Raw genomic sequence first — 22,881 nt, 5'->3', positions numbered from 1 at the left:
AAAAAAAAAAAAAAACATTTCACTGACCAATATAATTCTAACACGTGCGGTACTTCAATCTCTCGTTACATCTAGAGAAACGCCTCGATAATAGTTACAAACCAAACCCCACAAACAAACTTATACACTCCGGCCAAGTTGAGTGGTCAAAATTTCTCACCACGAATGGACCCATAGATGAAAAAAATTCAGACCCAATACCACACATAGAAAGAGAGAGAGAGAGTGTGAACACAGAAACTTCAAACCCAATTTACAAGTTACAGGTTGACTTAGTCGTCTCCCACAAAAGCCATTACACAAGAAGACGAAGAAGATGGTTATCTATTTATGCACATATTTTATCGTATGGTTGACGTTTTGATAGTGATCAGGATTAAGCTAAACTAAAAAAGAAATACTCTTTTTTACGTTTAATAGCCGTCCGAGTCAAATTGACGCTGACCCTTTTGATATATACTTTTACCCGGAAATCTTCCAAACCGAAAAATTCCAAGCTTTTTTTTTTTTTTTGTCGCTTTCTCTCACTATATCCATATTTATATTTCTCTCTCTCTCTCACCGTGTTCGAGATGGCCAAAGTCTTTTTCAAATCTGTGAGTTTCAAAGTCTCCTCATTCATTCATTCTTTTTGTGTTTATATCAGTCTTGATTGCTCTGCATAATTGGATCGATAAAGGCCATGGATGACGTGGAAGAACTGATATCATCGGCTGAAGAGGTCAGTTCTTTGGCTCGATCAGGGTCTGAAACCGAGTTTGCCATTCTAGTGGATAAGTCTGTGCCAATTCTGAATGGCTTGATCACGAGAGAGAAGAACTTCGAGACTGTATTTGAAAACCCGTCGGTCCGAGAGACCTTCGAGTCGCTCGGAAGAGAGTTTTCACGGGCCAAAGGCTTGCTCGCGGATTCGAGCCTCGGCTCGGAAACGCGGTCCAAACAGCTCAAGAACTCGAAGGACGAGATCGAGGCTCTTCATGGGGACTTGATGACGATGAGCTCGAGGCTCAACCTGAACGAATTAGAAGAATGTGAAGAGGAAAAGATCGGTCTCGACGAAGTGGCGTTGAAGCTGAAGTACGGCTGCGAAGGAGAACTCAAACGGGCGGCTCTGAGGCTGAGCGAGTTGATCAAAGAGAAGAGTATTGGGAGCGATTGGATCGAGGATGAGGGAGTTATTCCTGCTTTGTTTGCTCGTCTGAGCTCAGGAAAGTCCGACCACTCGTTGATCTTGATTCGATTGCTGAGAGCTCTTGCTTTGGACAATCCCATAGACAAGGTAAGCAAAATTAAATGAATAGAATGTGATGATCTGTTTCATTCATTTCAGTTTTGTATCTATAGAGAAAAATTGTCTATATTTGACCCGTGAATTATGCCAATGCGGTCATATAACTGGTTTTGGAAACGAAAAAGAACAATAAGAAGTGAAAAAGACCGAGACACTTCTCAACCGGAAAGCAAAGTTCCGACTGATAGTATCCTTAGTATAAGCGACTAACCGCCGCTAAATATCTAAAATTTATATCAGTTGCCGCTAATACCTTCCATGTTTAAAAGTCTTTTTTTTTTTTTTTTGGTAGTGTAAGCTCTTATCTTTTGAGGAAATCCAATAGATATGTTCAAAATGAGTTCTACAATTTAGAATCATATCTGTCAATAACATTAAATGACCAAAATTATTCAAATATATCCCGAACCCGGCTATTAAAAAAAAACATACCCCCTAAATGGATACGATTCACAATTTATAGGGACCATACATTTCGGTTGAATTTCATAAATCATGGGGCTATAATGTATCTATGTTGCGATAATGAAGAAAGAGTAGCTTGGCAGGAGAAAATGGGCGAGGTGGCGTTTCTGTCGGCGGTGGTGAGATCATTGGAGGCGAAGAAGGAAGAAGAGAGGAGAGAGGCGGTTGGGCTTCTGTTGGATCTCTCTGAGGTTCCGTGCGTTCGGCGAAGGATCGGCAGAATCAAAGGCTGCATCTTTGTGCTCGTCTCGTCGCTCAACGCCTCACCCGACGCTCGGAAGCTCTTGGATTGCCTGTCCGGTAACACCCAGAACGCTCTTCAAATGGCCGAGGCCGGCTATTTCAAGCCCATCGTTCACCACCTCGCCAAAGGTGATCCATCGTTATAATTGGACACAGATTGGCAAACCGAATTAAGCTTTTTTTATTTATAATTATACTGCTTTGGATGAGATCAAGCCGTTTCTTGAGAGCTAAGCAACTCAGTGTCAGCCTAGAATTTGGATAAGTTGTTCTTGGTATGAGTGTACAGTGAAAGTTGTTTTCTTGTGAGATAGGGAACCCATTGTCAACCTAAAATTGAGATCAATTGTTCTTGGTACAAGTGTTCAATGGAAGTTGATCACTAGGGACCAAAATTTTCTCTTTTCTTGAGAGTTAAGCAACCTAGTACTCGATGAAATTTGTTTACGAAGAACCAATATTAATTCTTTCTTGAGAGCTAAGCCGCCCAACGTCAGCCTAGAATATTGTTCTCAGTTTAAGTTTGTTGATAGGGACACATATTAGCTTTTTCTTGAGAGATAAGAAACCCAATGCCCAGCATAGAGCTGAGATCAGTTTTTCTTGGTATAAATGTTCAATAAAAGATTTCTAGGAGTAAAACAAGCTGTTTCTTGAGTGGTAAGCAACTCAATGTCAGCTTAGAGCTGAGGTCAATTTTTTTTGGTATACAGGTCAGTGGAAGTTGATTACTAGGCAACAAAATTAGCTGTCTCTTGCAAGATAAGCACCCCAATATCAGCTTAGAACCGAGATCAATTACAATGAAAGTTGATTCTTAAAGACCAAAATTACTTGTTTCTTTAGAGCTAAGCAACTAAAAGTTAGCATCACTATAATTTAATTTTCAATTGTCTTTCTTTTTTTTACAGGATCTGACATGAGCAAAATCCTAATGGCAACAGCACTGTCAAGAATGAACCTGACAGACCAAAACAGAGTCTCCCTCGGCAAAGACGGCGCGATCAAGCCTCTCGCCAAGCTCTTCGCCGCCGGAAAGCTCGAGGCAAAATCCTCTGCTTTGAACGCCCTCCGCAGCCTCTCGGGCCCGCCGGAAAACGCCCGCCGGCTGGCCCGCTCCGGCATCCTCGCTCCCCTCCTCCAACTCCTCTTCTCCGTCACCTCGTCTCTCACCGCTCTCCGCGAGCCCGCCTCGGCGGTGCTCGCCCAGATCGCCGGCTCCAGCTCCGAGGCCGTCGCTCTCGTCCCCGGGATCGCCCAGCAGATGCTCTCTCTGCTGAGCCTCTCGAGCCCCGCGGTCCGGGCCCATCTTCTCCGAGCCCTCGATGGGCTCGCCTCGAGCTCGGAGGCCTCGGGAATCCGGATGAAGATGAAGGAAGACTCCGTGGCCCGGCTCGTCTTTCCGTTCTTGGCCGAGACGAATAATCTCGAGGTCAGATCCCACGCTCTGGCTTTTCTCGTCACGCTCTGTCGAGACTTGTCAGAAGAAGAGCTCTCGGAGATGATCGGAGGAGAGGATATCGTTACGCTCGTTGGGGTCGTCTCGGCGTCGAAATCCGATGCCGAGAAGGCCGACTCGCTCGCAATCCTGAGCCGTCTCCCGGCGAGCGACAAGAGATCCGGCGAGAATTTGCTTCGCGCCGTAATCTCGGCCCTCGCCGGAGGAACGAGAGCTGAGGCGGCAGTCCGGCTGGAGGAGGGGGCGGCCGGGGTACTTTTCCGGCTCACGAGCCCGTCGAACCGGAAGCTTCAGCTCTACTCCGTCGAAAACGGGGCCGTCCCGCTTTTAGTAAGGCTTCTCTCGAGCGAGTCCGACCCAGCAAAAACCCTAGCCGCCGCGTCGCTGGGACAGCTCTCCCGGAGCTCGCCTCCAGCAAGAAATCCGGCGGCTACAACCGGGTGGCTCTGCGGAGTCCAAGCCTCTCCGGCGAGCGGCGCGTGCGGGGTCCACGGAAGAAGCTGCTCGTCGAAGGGTGGGTTTTGTCTGGTCCGGTCCGGGGCAGTCCCGGGGCTTCTGGGGATCGGTGACGAGGCTGCTCTCGGGGCTCTCGGGACTCTTCTCCGGGATGAGACATTGGAGGCCGGGAGCGCCTACGTGGCGAAGACTACGGGCTTTCTCGGGGCGGTTTTGAAGGCCTTGGGGCCCGGGACGGCCACGGGGGCCCGGGAAAAGGCTCTGTGGATCCTCGAGCGGGTTTTTAGGGTGGAAGAGCATCGGGTTGAGCACGGAGAGTCGGCTCGGGCTTTGCTTATTGATTTGGCTCAGGACGGAGATCCGAGGCTGAAGCCGATGGTAGCCAAGGTATTGGCTCAGTTGGAGTTGTTGCAGTGTCAGTCCAGTTACTTCTGATGCAAGTTTTTGTGTTCTCCTGATAAATGTGAATAAACATGTGCGATTCCAAAGAGTGTTGAAGGTTTTGGTGGTTAAGTGAGGTTATTTATGATGCAAATTTTTGTATGAGGGTGAGAAATGTAAGGTTTTTATTTTATTTTATTCTCTGTATATATACATTTATCAATGAAAGAGTTACAATAAATAGTTAGATATTTACTTCTGATACAAGTTGTTCCACGAGAGTAAAGATTATAGTGTGATTTTGATTTCATTTTTTACGTTCTATAGAAAACTGGATGAGAATGATGTATAATTTTTATTTTTATTTTTATTGGAGGTGTTGCGATCGAGTTACAAAATATCAAAATTTCTAAACATATTTAAGTGCAAAAAGGTTTGCAGTGGGATCTACACAGAATCTCATCAGTTGGAGCAAAGGTGAGAGAAAGATAAAGGGGAAGACTGGGATAAGATTGCCCTCGCGTCAATCACGTCAATCAATGGGTAAAGGTAACTTAGAAATTATAATAACATGTACGATAAACATGAAAAAATTATATTTTCTCCTAGCAAAACTTAGCAAGATGCGATTTGCTCCAACTCAGAAACAGATATAATTAAATGAGTAAGGTCTTTATAAACAAATAACTTCGTCGAAAATTAGTTATAATGAACGTACCAGAAGATGTACTAAATATACATGTTTGACGAGATGATTCACCCAAAAAACCATGAAAAAACTGAAACACACCAAAAAAAAAAACCAAAAAAAAATTATCAAGATATACCTATATGTATCAGAGACTATACAGTTATAGTTATTATTACCTTTTGATACCGGGTCAGTATCTGCGTTTGCAGTATCAGAGGAAGGACAAGGTAAGATCCAAAACCGAGAGAGAGACGGCGGACACTTCTAGCTGGAGATTCGGGCAGTCGATAACGGAGACCCACACCAGCCACGCCAGCTGTCGAAACGCGTCGTTGTTTATGCTCCGTTTGGAGCGTGGAAAATAGAAGGGAAAGGAAAATGGAAATCTCTCCTATTTTCTTTAGGTTGTTTGGATTGAGGAAAATAAGGCGAAAAGAAAATATGATGAAAAATGTGAGAGAAAGTGTATAACTAAAATGAGGATTTTATTTTCCTTCGAATATCAAATGGAAAATGAGAATCTCTCCACATTTTAGGGTAAAAATGTAAAACTTTTAAAAATGTGCAAAAAACGTAAATAAAAAATATTTGAAGGGGGGTGATTAAAAAAAATCATGGTAAAAATGAATTTTTTTATAAAAAAAATGGGTCAAAAGTGTAAATTTTTAGGGTAAAAATGTAAAAAATTTTAAAAATGGGCAAAAAAATGTAAATAAAAAAATTTAGGGGACACTAATTAAAAAAAGTTCATGGTAAAAATGAATTTTTTTTTTAATAAAAAATTGGTCAAAAGTGTAATTTTTTAAGGTTAAAAATGTAAACCTTTTAAAATGGGTAAAAAAATGTAAATAAAAAAATTTGACTTCCATGGTTACTTTCCCCTCAATTTTCTTTAATATTTTCCACGACTTCCAAACACAATTAGAATTTTGACTTTTCTCATTGTTTTCTCTCACATTTTCATTTTCTCTATTATTTTCACTTTATCTCTTATTTTCCGGGTTCCAAACGGAGCCTTAGGGCCACGAGATTTTCGCAGTCTTAAGCTCAACGGAAGTGACCCATGACCTGCCACAGGGAACGACCGGCCTTTCCACCCGGAGACGTCGAGCCTCTCCAGCTTCGAGAGTCCCCCGATATCCCAAGATCTCAACAGCCTATCGCAGTCCGACACGTCGAGAGAGACTAGTAACGGAAAGACTACTCGCCGCCGGATCTTGAGCTTTGGACATCTGTACAGAGAAAGCTTTGCGAGGCGAGGAAAGAGAAGGATTGGTCCTTCGTTAGTTCCGAGGGACCAGTATTTCAGCTCCGACATGTCCCACATCACGAGCCTCTCGAGGCTCCTGAACGCGCCGGAGATCTCGGCCACGCTGCCCAGCCCGACGATCACGAGCTCCTTGTGAGAGGGAAGCTCTCCGAGCATAGGAGGAAGGAAAAGACAGCTGTCGCAGCTCTCGAGGCTGATTGACACCAAGTACCGGTACGACCCGTTGCCGATCCAGTCGTTGAAGAGCACGCCTCTGTACGACTTGATCTCAAGTTTTCTCAGGTTCTTGTGCGGCCGGAGAGAATCTAGTATCTCTCGATCCCTCTTTCTCCGGGACCGAGCCTTGACCGCCGTGACTCCACATCAGGCTCAGAACTGCGATGCACTTCTCCTCCTTCATACGGGCCTCCATTGCCTCGGCCGCGTTGTTCACTGTGTCGAGCCTCGAAATCTCAAGCCTTCCTCGGAAAGGATGTACGTCCTTAAGCTCGTTGATCTTTGTCTTGCCTAACACCACTTTGTTCAGAGTCTGCAACGACTTCATGTTCCCAACTCTGAAAGACATCTCTCTCAACGGCACTCCTTTGACGTCTAGGTGGCGCAGATTGATTAGGTTTTCCATGTTCTCCAGCTACGAAACCAGAATGCTACAGCCGGACAATAACAGGGTCTACAATTTGTACAGTGTGCAAAACGATTTCGGTAACTCTTTGATGTCGCAGTAAGAGAAGTTCAAGTACCTCAAGTGTATCATATTTCTGATGGAATCAGGAAGCTCTTTGACGTGAGAGTGGTGTAGAGAGAGGACTCTCAATCGCCGCCCCTTTCTTAGCAGCAAATCATGTGGCACCGGAGCTCTGGCCCAAGATAAGAGCGGTAATAAATGACGGGTTTCGCTTTTAAGCTCGCATGAGACGTTGTTATCATCACCATTGCCACAAACCAATCGGAAACAGAACTCTCCTGCTGCAAATATCGCCAAATCGTGGATCAGATCGTGCATTATGAAAACCAAACCATCTCGGCTCGAACGCTGAAAGAGAGTCCTTGATAGGAGATCGCCAAAGCACTGCTTTCCAAGTTCCTTCATCTAAGTAGAGCAATTATCAGGCCGCAAAAACCCTTCGGCCATCCACAACATTGTGGTCTCGTGTTTTTCAAACTCGTGGTTTTTGGGGAATATCGTGCAATAAGCAAAGCATCTTTTGAGGTGGTGTCACGACCCGCGAGCATCGTCACCTCGCCTGCAAGCGGCGACTCGTCGGAACCAAAATCACGTATCGGGAGCATGCCATCGTATAAATAATGAAATGTAAATAAAATACTCAAGGCAAAATCTATTAAACATATAATAAACGAAATACAATATTATTTAAAGTGCGGAAACGTTTAATACAAATGGTTATCAAAAATTTTGAGAAATTTTTTGTTTTTCGTTCAGAACTTAGAAGTCGTATAGCGACCCTTATACATATATATGTGTACATAGAAGCTTCCGACTTTATTTATATACACGAGATTTTATTTTAGGAAAGGTCGATACTATACAAAATATTATTCAGAAGATTACTTCCCGAGTCAAAATCCATAGCCCGTAGATCAAGAGATACCCGTCCCGTCTCGGTTTTTCTTTACGCTGCTTACATTGCCGCATTGCCCTTATCTACATTACCAAGAGACATAGAAGTATGAGTCGAATGACTCAGCAAGCGGGAGTCTAACGTAGGAAAGAAAAACAAGCTAATGCAAAACATATGACACTACTACAAATTAACATATTGGGTGAGGAAGGGTATTAGGTGCGACATGTCGCACCTAATAGTCGCACCTAAGCCCATATTAGGTGCGACATGTCGCACCGGATACTCATCCGGATGTCTAAAAATTTCGCTAATGTTTAGTGTTATTCGGTGCGACAATGTCGCACCTAGTATGAAATTGTCGCACCGAATACCTTTAGGTGCGACATTTTTCACACGTAATACCTATAGGTGCGACAAATGTCGCACCCAATGGGTTTTAAAATTAAAGTTGTCAGCGAAATCCCGCCGAATTTTTTAAGACCTGGGATTTCATATTGGGTGCGACATTGTCGCACTCAATATGAATATTAGGTGCGACACTATCGCACCCAATATGAATTGGGGTTTTTAAACCCGAACTTCCTTCTTTTTCACTCATTCTTGCTCACTCTCTCTCTCTCACTCAATCTGTCTCTCTCTCTGCTCCCCGCCGCCGTCCTTCTACCGTCGTCCCTCCCGCCGCCGTCCCTCCCCAGTACGTCTCTCTCTCTATCACCGTCTCTCTCTCTCACCGTCTCACACTATCTCTCTCTGTCAGTCAGCAGCCGCCGTCCATCCATGCCGCCGTCGACGTCCTTCCCGTCGCCGTCCCTCTCTGCCGCCGTGCCTCCCGCTGCCCCGCCCCGCTGCCCCGCTGCACGTCACTGTCCAGCCCCGCTGCCCTGTCCCGCCCCGTCCCGCGTCCAGCCCCGCCAGCCCCGCTGCCCCGTCCCGCCCCGCTGCACGTCGCCGTCCAGCCGCTGCCGCTTAAATGAATTTTGATTTAATTTTCTAATTTCTGATTTTGTAATTTTTTTTAATTAAAAAACCGTATTAGGTGCGACATTGTCGCACCCGAAAATGTCGCACCTAAAGGTATGACTATTAGGTGCGACATGTCGCACCTAATGCCTTTAGCGACGGGCTTTTAGGTGCGACATAATAAACTATTAGGTGCGACTTTTGACATATTTGGTGCGACATCCGTCGCACCAGATGACGATTTTTGTCCTAGTGTGACATGCAACAAGCATACAAGAATGCAGGATGCAGCTATCACCTAGCAGTGACTAATGAGTGCGCATCCTAGAAAACACTTTTCGTCCTGTAAGGTTATACACTCCTCACTGCTATAACCCCCGGTCCGACCAGAGACTAGCTTCAGACTTCGAGCAGCAGTCATCAGCTGATCTAAATTTTAACACTTGTCTGGAATCCACTAGTGGTACTTTCTTCATCATGACGTCAGCGCCACTGGTCTCTGGTGAGCTCGCAAACTGCGACCTTCACCCATTGCGCCCTGGGGCGTTCAAGGCAGCTCCCGGTGAGTCTTCCAGCTAGCCAATGAGCTCACAATGCGCGACCTTCACCCATTGCTTCGAGTACTCGACGCACGAACTGGCATGGCCCGCTAAGCACAAGTCGTTGACTTGTGAGTACCACCAACACTAGTTCAATTAAAGTTTGGGTACAGCTAGCAGCGTACACGTTAAACTTATATACGAAAGAGCGTAACGGGATAAACCCCAAAAGAACTTATTGTTTCCCTTTAAAGCTCGTTAAATGTTTTAAGCTGAAAGCTCAAAATGTGATTTTCGAACCCTCTACTCCCGATTGAATTCGAGAGTCTATTGCTCTTCCATCATCTCGATTCTAACCTACTTCCTAGAGTTAGAAGATAAGTCTAACTATACACATAGTAAACGTGGCTGGTTCAAGTTAGCGTTTGAACCTAACGGGCGTACCCGAACTAAATTTTCAAGCAAGAGTGACTGAAGCCTTAACTTTCAAGTTTATTCATTTTAGGGCTTTCAGCTACTCTTGTTTACTAACAAATAAATGCACAAACAAACTGGGTTATCCCCTTGGTAAGTAGTTGACTTATGTCTCCTTACTTACCCGGAATAGTTCGACAGAAAGCTCGATGACTTCTGGCGATGTCTTGCTTTTCACGGTTTCTGAGATACTTCACACTTGTCGAAACGTTGAAAGAAGAGTTAATCGAGCTTTAATTTCGATAACTCTTTTCTCGAAAACTTCAAATTCCGGCTTCGCTGTCTTCGACTCCACCGGTTTCCGCTCGTCCGTCTAGATCTCAAACCAAGGAATTTCTCGTTCCCGATGCTCCCTCGTCCTTTCCCCGGTGATTACTCCTTGGTCCGGCGTCTTGGAGGTTCACGGCGGCATCTTCTCTCCTCAGATGGCGCGCGCAGTGGTGAAGGCTTGGGTGAGATTGATGGCGCGCGATGGTGAAGGAAAAAGAAGGAGTGAGAGGTGAGATGGTGTTGATGAAACTCGGTGTCAAATGATGTCGGCCGAATTTTTTTTTCTTTGTCTATTGCAGGAGACTCGCGCGCGGGTGAGAAGAAGAAGAAAAGAAAGAAAGGAAGAAGAATAAAGAAAAGAAAGGAAGAGAGAGAGAGAGAGAGAGAGAGAGAGAGAGAGAGAGAGAGAGAGAGAGACCTTAAATGTACCGAATAATTTTATTCAGAACATAAGATCGAGTTTACTCAAATGTTCTCATTCTGAAATTTCGTCGACCTTAAATATTATCTTTTTTCAAGATATTTAAAATTTAAGGGCGTCTCAGATGCAACAAGAATTTAATTCAAAATAAAACTCGTCCATTTTATTCAAATTCACAAGTCGAGCGTTACAAAAGTTTATATTTTACAGGTGGGTCGGCAAATGGTGATAGCTTAGCCATAAAGCCGGAAGAATGTCGGTGCTTTCTTTTCTGTATAGCTCGGCCCACGAATCGCTTTTGAGTATGCTTTTCCACTTAACTTGATTATGTTCTAACCCTAATAGAGGCTCGAGGGATTTGATTGCTAAAGGAAGGCCTTTGCACTTTATCACGATCTCTCTTCCGATCGGTTCCAAGTCTCCAGATGCTTAAGGGTTTATGTCGTTTCCAAAAGCATGTCTAGAAAATAACCGCCAGCAATCTTCAGGTGACAAATCAGTCAACTGATAAGGAGTCTTTCTTGGAGGCATAACCGATGCAACAATATTATTTCGTGCGGTTACAATAATCTTACTTGTAATAATAAGTAAGATTGCACCGAGGTGATAGCATGAAGCTTGTTGAGAGTCGGTCGTCCTATGATAATGTCATGGGAGGAAGGTTGGTCCACAATCAAGAAGTTTATCTAACGCGTGATTTGTGCTTCACCCCCTTGTCCAAAGGTGACTGTGACGCTGATGGAGCCTTCTGTGTAAACGCGCTCCCTCGTGAACCCAAAGAGCGGTATATTGACCGGGGTCGAGTGGATTTTGCCAATACCCATCCAGTCGAGGGCCGCCTTGAACAAGATATCGGTCGAACTCCCATTGTCGATGAGAATCCTCTTGACTAGATTGTTCGCCACTTGTGCTCTGATAACAATGGCATTGTTGTATGGATGCATGACTCAATGAGCCTCATCTTCTGTGAAGTGGATCGTCTCGTACAGTGTGATGGGCCATTTTCCCTGGGTAAGGTTGATGTGATGAGAGGGACCTTCTCCAGCTGCCACTCTCCTTGCCCTAGCCGCTCAAAGGCGGACCTTCGTGATTCGGACCTCGCTCCTGCTGTGGAGCGAGCGGCCTGGGGAGGTTCACGCAGGATTGCGGGCGTGGGTCTCTTTGCCCCTTGGTCGGATAGGCCCCCGAGCGCTTGGGTGCCTTGATCTCCGGGCGTTGATCTTGTTCTTGGACGGTTCTCAATTCTGCCTGGTGGTGGCGGCTAATATCTCGAATACTTGGGTCAGGCGCGTTGTTATATCCGACTTCATTGTTGGGTACTTCCACTTGCTCGCGCATTTGACCCCCCGAGTGGGCATTTTGTGGGCGTTATTCTCTCGCTTGGGTGTGTACTGTCACGACCCTCCCCTCTCGATCTCTTGCAAACTCGCTTGCTAGTAGGAAAAGACTGTCCTCGAGGCACTCCATGCGGCTGTCTCGTTCGACGAAGACAGTGTCAGGGGCGGGATTCCTAACGCCAGTGGTATTTGGGTGTCGCGGAGGCGCGGTGCCTGCTGCCGGGATGTCGCTTGGTGGCGAGGTTTCTTGGTCATGCCTAGCTTGAGTTCGGGCCCGTGTGTGAAGTGCTACGATCTCCGCCCGTTGATGGGCGTTGCTTCAGAAGCGGCGGTACGGTTGGACATCTTGCACGAGATTTTTGCCAGAGGAGTCTTCCGGTTATGATGATTCGGCGGAGTAGTCCTCGGGTCTTGAGACTTTCGATGGAGGATTCTTTCGGTTTTGAAAAGAGAAAGTCTACCAGGGAAGCTTGTGATGGTCTCGTAGAGGGAGATGGATTTTTCGGTGGAGAAATCGTGGTTGTTTTTTAGTACCCCTCCTTCTAGCACCAAAATGTTAATCGCGTTTTTGGATTAGCATTCAGAACCGTCCGTGGTTCGATCTAGGGTCGGACCCTATGACCACACATAGGTTAGGTGTGGTGAAGTTCTTATATTCTCGTCGTCCCTACCTCACCAGAAAGTGGTTTCCGGCTCCTCGTCATTTCGTCAATAGTCGGCCTTCGTGTTCTTCACGTTCTTCGTTTCTTTGCGTTCTTCGTCTTCTCGTCATTCTTTGTCTTCTCTTCGTTCTCTTATCTTGGTCTTGATTCCCTCTTATCTTCTCTCCGTCTTTGTCTTTTATTTTTCTTGGTCATTTTCGATCTTTTGAATGCTTTGAGAGCTTTTGTTTTTTGAGAGTTTTTGTTTTTTGAGATTTTGTTTCCTGAGAGCTTTTGTTTTTTGAGAGCTTTTGTTTCCTTCCAAAATTCCTCCCTTGGTAAAAAAATGAAGGGGGTATTTATAGAATTTTGAGTGTGCAAAGTTATGGAAACTTGGTCGGAGGGATCATCCGGTTTTGTGAATTTTACCTTCCCGGTTTCGTGGGTTCTACCGGAGGGATCCTCCGGTTTTGTGGGTTTTACCGGAGGTATCCTCTGGTTTTGGAGATTTTGGCGGAAGGGTCCTCCGGTTTTGTGGGTTCAAGCGGATGAATCCTCTGGTTTTGATGGTCCTGGTGGAGGGATCCTCCGGTTTTGCGTCGTTTTTGCATTTTGATTGTCATTTTTTTCCATACGAAAAATGACACTATAAGAGTCTCTAATATATATATATATATGTGTGTGTGTGTGTGTGTGTGTGTGTGTGTGTGTGTGGTTGATAATTTTTGTCTTTTCGTGTGTTTCAGTTTTTTCAAGGTTTTTTGGGTGAATCATATCGTCAACATGTATAAATGTTCCGGTACGTTGAATAACTTTTTTTCGAGGAAGTTGTTTGTTTATAATACCTTATTCGTTTAATTCAATCTTTTTCCGAGTTGCGGTGAAGGTGATAGAGAAAATCGCATCTTGCTAAGTTTTTCCAAGAGAAAATGTAATTTATTCATTTTAATGTACAAATTATTGTAATTTTTTAGTTTTTTTTTATCAGAAATTTTTTTATTTTTTTAGTTTAGTTTGTTTACAAATTATTGTAATTTTTATAAAGGGTGTGTATGAAAAAAATGTTTCAAAAGGGGCAAATATAAAAAATTATATAGTTTTGGACTAAAATGTAAAATTTTAGGGTGAAATTTTAATTTTTGAAAGTTCAAGGCTACCTCTGCCCTTGCGGTGTAGCCTTGGGGTTTCAAGTATGGGACTTTGTGGATGTTGACTCTTCGAGCACTGGGCCTCTAACCTCTCCGCCCCTAAAAAGAGGTGCGATGGAGAGGAAAGAGTACCCCAAAGACATCATCATTTCACACCAAGATCACGCCCCGCACAGGGGGCAGGACATATCTCACATCACAAAACCCGAAAGCGGCCACATTCAGCTTCCTCGGTATCCAGCAAAAGTAATCAAATCAAAATAGGGAATTAGGGCTAAAACAGATAGCCACAATTAAAGACCGATTATCTCCTTCCACCACCACTAACAAGCTTCGACCACTTGTTGTGCCTCTCTCATCACGTATGGACGGTTTTGTATCTCGGACATTGCGAACTCGACTGAGTTTGAGGACGTGTCGCTGCCATCGATAACCATGTCCTGTGAAAAAAAGGTAATCACACTACTAATTAAGTCAAATCTAGGTACTAATTAGTTGCGACTCCTCCACTACTAGTTAACTCGATCTTCTAACCAGTCGAGTCTGTGACTCTTCCGCTATGTTGTCTCTCGTGACTACTTCGCCGAGCTCTTGTTGTGCTTTTCTCATCACGTATGGACGGTTTTGTACTCGATTGAGTTTGAGAACCTGTCGCTGCCACCGAAATGAAAATTTGCTTTCAGTCTAAATTTGTTTAAAAATAAAAGTTGCCACATGAAAAAAAAAAAATAAAAAACCAAACAGCATGCAACAACTCAAAAGGCAATTTGACCATTAAATTAGTCAACTCGCAGCAACAAGTGCTGCTCAAAATCACCTTGACCACTCTTTTTCTCATCCCGGTGCTGAATGAACTTATCGAAGATTCCCTTAAATGGGACGAAAGATCACCTCCATCTCCTTAGCCACGCCCTGAAGGTCAAACCTGGATAAAAGTCTGAAACATTGGGCTGGCAAGCGCAGAACCGCCTACTCTCTCAACTCTCCGACCCAATTTTCTCTATCTCCTCGCCCTCGACACGAGACCCGGCCCGGCATCAAATCTGGGCGACAAAGCTTCCTATACCTAATGGCACAAAGCCATAAATCAAATTTTCATAGAATAAAAATCATTTTTGTGATACACTGTACTGCTGTGATGCCTTATCGGGTGATACACTGTATAATTGTGATGCTTTATAAAGGAAAAAAGAAAGGGAAAGAAAACATTGAAAATCCACGGTAAACTGTCTTAACCGCTAACTGTTTTGCCCTCCTTTCATATGCTCAAAGTATTGAGCTACAACTTGTTCTAAATAAGCCAATGTACTTTACCTGTGATCCAAACGAGCAAAGACTATGCTATGTAAATGTTGATAGACCATAAAAAAAGGACGGGCATCTCGTCTACAGTGCTGAGAGGGTGTCGGTGTCGTCCACATGGCGCTCTGTGAATGGCAGAACCTAACTCAAATTGAGGCCGAGGCAGTCTGTTAAAGAGAGACTGATCATTGGTGGAAGAAACTGATGACGGTCTCCGATCATAAATAAGCCGTACACAATGATCACTCTGTTTGATCCTACAAATAGATAACCAACAAAGAAGACAATGATGACAAAGTGAAACAAGGACAACAACATCATAGTAAAATCAATGTAATACATGCAGTAATAATACCATTTTTTCTTTATGAGATAAATGTAAAGAAAATAATCATTACACCTTTATAGAAATGATGATGAAAACTTGACCAGTTGGAAGCAATATGATATCCGGTCCCGAGTGAATGATTAGGACTATGATTCCATTATTTCCGCATCAGCATAGCCATCGTCAAGATTGACCTCCATTGGAACCATCATCTTCACCTTTTGCATAAAATTGTTCTGAATAAAGCGTGTACTTTATCTGTAGCCGATTAGTATTGATCATAAAACCTTGATGGCATATATTTCTACAAAAGCCTACATACCTGATAGAGCTCGGTGCAGAGCCACGCCCATGTGGCATTCTGTAAAGCACGAGACATTGAAATAACAATCCACAAGGGTAATCAATGATGGTCACCGATCATCAGATGTACAGTCATTTTGCTGCCATAATGGCATCGACAAGTTTTGAGACGCTTTTGGGTCTGACCAACACCAAAGATAAAGAGTGAACGTAATTAAAAAGGAGAATATATAAATTCCATTAAAGTTGAGATTTTTAATGATTTTCCCCACCTATGATAGTAGGTCCAAGACCATTCTGGATCCAGATGATCAAATGATATATTGCCGCGCTGAAGGGCTGGGAAATATTCAACATTAATTCCTTGGCTTACGAACTACGGCCTAACAAGGCATCTTGTATTTCAAGCACCATGGAATCAGGAATGATTGACGATGAGCCAGACATTATGATAAAAAGAAGAGCTTTCTGTTGCCACAATGGTGTGAAAGCGTACCCATTCCTGCGAAGCTGTTTGTTCACAAAGAAAACAAAATCAGCATTCTCAGCTTTATATAGAACCTGAACTTCAAAACCAAAATCAATCAATTCAACAAAAGAAACAAATGCATATGGTCCCAGAAACGTCAATTGATGAGTCCAATTTAACAAAAGACATATATATACAGAAGAAACCCAATTAATAATAAAAGCACAGCAGTCGTAACAGTACCCAGTTCTTAAGCTCTCAAACCTAACATTTTACTATCCCACTCCTTCAATTCCATGGTGATCCAACAAATAGAGTTTAATAAAAATTAAATGGTAAGGGAGCATCAGTATATAATATAAAATATACCATTTACCAGAAAAATTAAAGTAATAAAAACTGAATAATTTACCTTAAAGGAAATGTTGTTTATTGGAGTTTGGAACTCGACTCCAGGGATGTGGGCAATCTTATGCTAATCTTGCCCTTTATCTTTCTCACACCTTTGCTCCAACAAATATCTTTCTCACCCCGTTTCTTCAACAAAGGATGGCATTCCGTGATACTAAAAGCAGAGAGAGAAGCCGGAAAGCCTTCATCGGGCAAGCATTGCCGCCGAGGGCGGTTAGAAATGTACAACTCCTTAAGGTTGGTGAATTGTTGAAAGGCCCCCCGGTTCAGGGCCAGATTGCTACTATTATAGATACAAATCGTAGCCACAATGGTGGGGAGCAATATTCCATCATTAGGAAACGAATCCCATTCCCAATTAAAGATTACGTTTTTCAATGATGGGAGTCTGCGTAGATCCCACTGCAAAAAGTTTTTGCAATTTTGAATGCAGAGATCTTTTAGATTACAGAGAGAGTAGGGGTGTAGATTCGTCTTTGGTAAGCTCATGTTCAACTTCGGACAGTTGCCTAAATGTAGGTACTGTGAAGCGAAGGGAACATGAAAGAGCTTCCATCTCCACCCAATGACCACTCCTTCCACTCTGCCATATCCCATATAGATAACCTTTCTAAGGATATGAAAGAGCTGCCACTACTATCATGGCCAAGAAACTCCTCACCCACTGATACCACGTTATCAAACCCCTTTATTACAAGTTCTTTAAGGCATGGCAATTGTCCCAACGGAGGCAATATGCAACAACTTCTACAATTCTCTAGGCTCATCAATACTATGCTAGAAAATGAATTGTTACCCACCCAATCCGGAAATATTGTACCTCTATAACACTTTATTGTGAGACACTCCACATTCGTATGAGGCCGAAGTGAATCAAGTATTGTTCTCTCCATTGCAGAAGAATCTGCATCGCCGGTAGATTCATTGCTCCATATCAAACTCAGACTCATAATGTCCTTTTTATCCTTCAAATCAGCCTCCAAAGCCTCATTTGGATCACCCACATTTTCAATACTCGAAATTTCAAGACTTCCCTTGAAAGGTTGAACTTGTTTTACTTCTTTAATATTAATCCCCGTATCTCCATCGCCCACAACTATTTTTCTCAATGTTTGCAAAGACTTCATATTTTTTATTTGGAAGTTCATTTCCCTTATAGGTGTTCCATAAATATCTAGATGCCGCAAATTGATTAGCCTTTCCATATTTTTTGGTAATGTTGTAAGATAACGGCAGTATGAAAGTAACAAGGTTCGCAAGTTGTACAAACTACATATTGAAGAAGGCAATTCTGCAATCTGAGATTGAGATAAGTCCAAGTACCTCAGATGTATCAAACTATTAATTGAATCGGAGATTGATTTGATTTTAGAACCATGTAAACCAAGCACTCTTAAGTATCTTCTTGATGTCCACAAGGATTCAGGAGGGAAGCAAGAGTTGTAATGAATTTTTTTGTAGACAATAAAGGTGCGCAAGTACTTGGCATTACATATACCCCCAAAATCTCGCAACTTTGGGCCATAAGATAGATGACGAGTATGTTGGGGATGATTGTAATTAATTACGCTAATCATGAGCTAATTAATTCATTGATTATATGACAAGATCTAGATTTACGTTAATTAATTTTATACGAGAGCATATATGTCAAGCAACCGATTTAAGAGTAAACGAAGACTTACATTGATTTTCGGTTCAGCTACAGAACGCTCCTAAACCAATCGCGTACTCCTTGCGTCGTCTTGATGAAGGACTCCTTAGTCTTCCGAAACGTAATCTCCGAGACGAATAAGAAAGATGAGTGGGCACAGTCTTTATCTCACTAGATCACGAAACTAGGTGTTTCGAGATCTCGCTCTTATTTTACTAAGAGTGGAAACGAATTTCCGAGGGGAGGGAGAGGCAGAAGTGCACGGCCAAGGGAGGCTAGAATGCACGAATTTTTTTACAAATTAATTGCTTGATTTTTCCTTCCCATGAACCCCTATTTATAGTAGTAAAAGGAGATATTCATGGAACCTTCCAGAATATATTATTTCATTTTATTATGTTCACACTAGAGGATTTAATCTAGGCCCTTGGATTTCAACAAGTGAATCCTACTTTTTCTCTCATCCATCAGATCAATATCTATGGGATATTATTCTCTATTTAAATAGAGAATATTTTATTTAGTGAGATAATAAAGGAGAATATATTATTTTCCTTTAAATATATTCTCATATATTCTCATAAATACTTTCATTTAAATAAGGAGAGAATAAAAGACAATATCTTATATTATTCTCTCTCCTTTATTTAAACAACTAAAGAGAAAATATTGGTAAATACCAATTTAAAATTTTCGAACTTGATGGCACACGGCCAAGGTGATTTGCGCAATCCCTAGTGCCAAAACCCTAATTCGGCTTTTCCATGTGTGCAAGGCCCAATTGCTTAAAATCCAATTAATCATTTATTTACTTGGTCCAAAAATAAACAAATAATTAATAATTGTTTATTTACTTGATCAAACAATAAATAAACAATTCTACCATAAATATTTATTTAATTCTGAGAATACCCGTTTTCTAGAATTAATGCTGTCAATTATAATTACAGCAAGTGAGATGAATAATGATAAACATTATTATACAAAAGTTCTTATCCGCATTTATCAGAGCCGAATCGGGGACTATGGACCTAGTAATAGAAGTTTAACAAATCCGATGAAAAAGACGAAATAGTCATTTCCTTTTTTCCATCGATTCGTCTAATCTTGGTCAAATACTCCACTTTGTAAGCCAAGACTGAACTCTCATTTGAACTAGAATTATATTTACTCATCGTGACGACTGTCCACTGATATAGTCAGTTCGTGATCAAGATCCTCCAGGTTCAACCCGTATCGAGAGAAGTCAATTTATTATGTTATACTTCCCTTGATACATATCAGCCCTGAGCATTGTTGCTTCCCTAGCGAAAGATTCTTTCGAACGTTACTTACTTCGAAAGTGCGCGCAATCTATCGGTTCTGGAATCAACTCTTAGGTGAGAGAACATTAACCTTCTTTCAGGAAGGCTGGATTCCGTATCTGTAAATCATTTCCGACTCGAATTATGCTCTGAGAAGACTCCCAATACATAAGCTGTGATTAGCATGAATAGCCTTTTAGCGAATGAGTCAAAGAGCTCAGTAACATAATCCAGTGTCCATGATCACTTCAGGATTTAGATCAAGTCTCACTGTGACCATCATAGTGGTCTCGGTTAGTGTGTCGTAACGGTCCTAAAACGACACATCTACACCAAGACCTGTCCAAGTCGTACACTTACCACAAGTGTAGAATGCTCCCACATAGTGATCAGGCTTCACCTATGTGTTCCACATATATGACTTTAAATATAGTTTTCCAGACGTATATCAGTCATCGACCATTTTTTAGCACACCACCCGAACTCAGGTGCCCAGCACGTGACTCAGTTAGATACGGAGGCTATGGAATAATGAATGTTTAATAAATCTCAATAAATAAGAAATAACGCTTTCAATTCAAATAGATAATAAATGTCAAATTTTATTTTATTAATAATTTCAACGAGAATTTACATAAGTATCTTCTCGTGGGCAAGAATTCCTAACAGAGTATGCCTTGGAAGGCTATGAAAGTCATTGCTTCCATCCAGCCTGAAACAAAATCCACGGGATACGAACATGGCTAAATCGTGAACAAGGTCGTGCATGAGGAAAATTGAGTCATCTTTACTTGACTTCTGAAACAATGACCTCGAAACAAGATCTTCCAAGTACTCCTCTAGCAAGATTTCTTGCACTCTGCAAAAGATTTCTTTTCACTCTGCAAAAATCCTTCAGCCATCCATAGCAAGATTATCCTTTCTCTCTCAAATGCATAGCCTTTTGGAAAGATGGAGCAATAAGAAAAGCATCTTTTTAGATGTGTAGGCATACGACGATAACTCAACCATAAAGCGGGAAGAATATTTTTTTCTTTGCTATACAACTCATTCCACACCACTTTTGACTATATTTTCCCATTTCCTTGGATTTCTTTCGGAGCGTAATAGACTACCAAGAAATTTGATAGCTAAAGGAAGGCCTTTGCACTTGGTCACGATCTCTCTTCCAATTGCTTGCAAATCTTGATGTGCATGAGTATCTTCATTGTTTCTAAAAGCATGTAGACAAAATAACAACCAGCAATCTTTAGGTGACAAACCGGCCACTTGATAAGTAATAGTTGCGCCAACAGCTGTAATAGAGGAAACAATTGTACTTCGTGCAGTCACAATCATCTTACTTCCTTCTTCTCCAGATATGAAAGAGCTCTTGAAGCAATCCCAAAGCTGATAATTCTCATTCCAAACATCATCAAGAACTATGAGAAATTTCTTTCCTCCCAAGGCATCTCTCAGTTTCCGTTGAGACTCACTAAAGTCTCCAATAGGACATGCTTTCGATGTGACCTTCTCCAAGATTAGTTTTGTAATCTTATAAATGTCAAAATCATTTGACACCGTCACCCATGCTCTAAGATCAAAATGATCTTTGACTCTATCATCATTGTAAACGAGCTGAGCAAGGGTGGTTTTGCCGATACCACCCATTCCGACAATTGGAATGACTGATAGTATTTCCTCATTATCATCACATGAGAACAACAAGTCAATGATAGCCTCTTTGTCACCCTTCCTTCCGTAGAAAATGGATTCTTTGGCTAAAGGAGTGGGTGGACTTTGAGAGGGAGGTATTTTGCCAAAACCGTCTCTCAGACCAAGGTCATGCTTTTGCTCTATAAGACTCTTGAATCTACAAAGGATCTCTGTGGCTTCATTCTCGACCATGTCATTAAATCGCGTAGTGAAAAAATTAGTTATGATATTAAAACTTGAAGGCTGATCAGGTTCCATCTTTATCCTTAGAGCTTCGGTGTTGATAGAATCGAGCAAGTCATCAGCGCAGTACACCACGTCATTGAGGTCGTCGAGCCAATCTCTGACATCATTGTCCGAGATCTGCTTCTCCTCCGCATCGTTGACCAGCCTCATCACCGATTTGACCACACTCCTCACTTCTCGCAGAATATCCTCAATTGGTTGGTTTCCACGGAACATCATGACCGAGATGCCTTTTGGAGCCAACCTCTGGAACAAGACTTGAAGAAAAGAAGAAAGCAACGCTCCTCCAACCAACTCAGCCATATCTATCACTCACCCAGGTCAAGATTCTCACTTATCTAACGAATACAAGATACAATTAGAGTAAGACCATATTTCATAGAATTATTTATCCGTATTTTCACGCGGTTGCTTGCTCACAGGTTATTATAGCAAAAAAATTAAAATAAATAAAAGAATACTCACCAGGAAAACAACGTTGCTCTGTAGAAGATGATTTCTTGATCTCTCCAAAAGAAAATCAGACAAAAGCACTTATGAGAGCTTAGAGAAAAGATTGATCAAGTGGAGGTCAACAAAGTTTAGATGAGTCCTTTACTTATTGTATTATCATTTTGTCACATAGCTTGTTATAATATGCTAGTGGGGGAGCAAGTATGATTAGATACAAATCATCTCCACTAAACTTTTTGTCATTATATATAGAACGCTTGTCTCAAATTTCTTATTATATTCTACCGGGAAGATATATGTATAACTAAAACTCCTTTTGTCTTTGTTGTTTTTTTTTTTTTACAATAATAAAAAATAGTTTTGTTTGCAATTTTGCGTCAGCATATGGAGAGGTTGACGAGAGAATTTCAGCAAAAATCAATTACATTTTTTTGCGTCTTCGTATGCAAATCAAGAGAGAACCTGAAATCTTGCATATAAACGCCAAAAAAACTAGTCCAAAATTGATGATTACTCCCAATAGATAATACCACAGAAATATATTGTTTAGAATATTATTAAATAAAAAGTTTTTTTTTTGTATAAGTTAGTGAATTTTAACTACATATAATATAAAAGTACTAATATACCCTTAATTATCAAGTTTTCAAAATTTTAATCTACTGCACTTTCTGCATTAATCAACTATTCGATAAACCAGAAGAAGTAAAAGAAAAAGAAGATGTCAAAAAATTTAATCCTGCTTTCAAAATATTTAATCTCACTCTTCTATAAACCAGAAGTAGAAGAAGAAGAAGAAGAAGAAGAAGAAGAAGAAGAAGAAGAAGAAGACGTCAAAATATTTAATCATGCTTTCAAAAAATTTAATCTAACGTTTAACAAAAACACTCGAAACCGAAAACGGAAGAGAAGGGCCATGAAGAGGGCCTTTGAAGCATAGTTTTTTTCGCGGGTGCTCTCTTCTTTCGGGGATTGGTTTCGGTTGCGATATCGATATCAAGGCAAGAGATTGGTAGGAAGATCGAGAGAGAGAGCGAAAGTGGAGTTTTTCAAAGTGCCTTTGTGGAATGAGAAGACCGAGAGTTTG

General features: G+C 42.0%; 2 protein-coding genes and 1 pseudogene across 2 annotated transcripts; 1 reads left to right on the top strand and 2 right to left on the bottom strand.

Moving 5' to 3' along the window:
- Positions 1 to 565: 565 nt before the first annotated feature.
- LOC149383022 (U-box domain-containing protein 24-like) lies at positions 566 to 4,556 on the top strand. Its single transcript, XM_089628125.1, has 3 exons — positions 566 to 1,279; positions 1,840 to 2,128; positions 2,911 to 4,556. The coding sequence occupies exons 1-3, from the start codon at positions 683 to 685 to the stop codon at positions 4,347 to 4,349; spliced, it is 2,325 nt and encodes a 774-aa protein (XP_089484251.1). The 5' UTR covers positions 566 to 682; the 3' UTR covers positions 4,350 to 4,556.
- A 641-nt stretch (positions 4,557 to 5,197) lies between these two features.
- Positions 5,198 to 6,878, bottom strand: LOC149383021 (putative disease resistance protein RGA1). Its single transcript, XM_089627661.1, has 3 exons — positions 6,672 to 6,878; positions 6,059 to 6,598; positions 5,198 to 5,302 (listed from the first exon to the last, which is right to left on the bottom strand). Exons 1-3 carry the CDS (start codon positions 6,876 to 6,878, stop codon positions 5,198 to 5,200), a joined length of 852 nt encoding a protein of 283 aa, XP_089483787.1.
- Positions 6,879 to 15,931: 9,053 nt separating this feature from the next.
- Positions 15,932 to 21,644, bottom strand: LOC149383020 (putative disease resistance RPP13-like protein 1; annotated as a pseudogene).
- Between the last annotated feature and the right edge of the window lie 1,237 nt (positions 21,645 to 22,881).

This window comes from Urtica dioica, chromosome 10, assembly GCF_054948205.1.
Source record: "Urtica dioica subsp. dioica isolate 48M chromosome 10, U.dioica_male_clone48M_v1_H2, whole genome shotgun sequence".
Classification (NCBI taxonomy): Eukaryota; Viridiplantae; Streptophyta; class Magnoliopsida; order Rosales; family Urticaceae; genus Urtica; species Urtica dioica.
The sequence above is the reverse complement of the archived record's forward strand: the minus strand, read 5'-3'. Positions and strand labels throughout refer to the sequence as shown.

What these genes read in the sequence shown, in the direction of transcription:
- LOC149383022 (XM_089628125.1), top strand. Translation starts at nt 683, where the DNA reads ATGGATGACGTGGAAGAACTGATATCATCGGCTGAAGAGGTCAGTTCT. An exon ending in TGGACAATCCCATAGACAAG is followed by an intron (nt 1,280 to 1,839) that starts GTAAGCAAAATT and finishes GTAGCTTGGCAG; the next exon opens with GAGAAAATGGGCGAGGTGGC. An exon ending in CGTTCACCACCTCGCCAAAG is followed by an intron (nt 2,129 to 2,910) that starts GTGATCCATCGT and finishes TTTTTTTTACAG; the next exon opens with GATCTGACATGAGCAAAATC.
- LOC149383021 (XM_089627661.1), bottom strand. Translation starts at nt 6,878, where the DNA reads ATGGAAAACCTAATCAATCTGCGCCACCTAGACGTCAAAGGAGTGCCG. An exon ending in CAGTGAACAACGCGGCCGAG is followed by an intron (nt 6,599 to 6,671) that starts GCAATGGAGGCC and finishes ACGGCGGTCAAG; the next exon opens with GCTCGGTCCCGGAGAAAGAG. An exon ending in AAGGCCGGTCGTTCCCTGTG is followed by an intron (nt 5,303 to 6,058) that starts GCAGGTCATGGG and finishes GCGTTTCGACAG; the next exon opens with CTGGCGTGGCTGGTGTGGGT.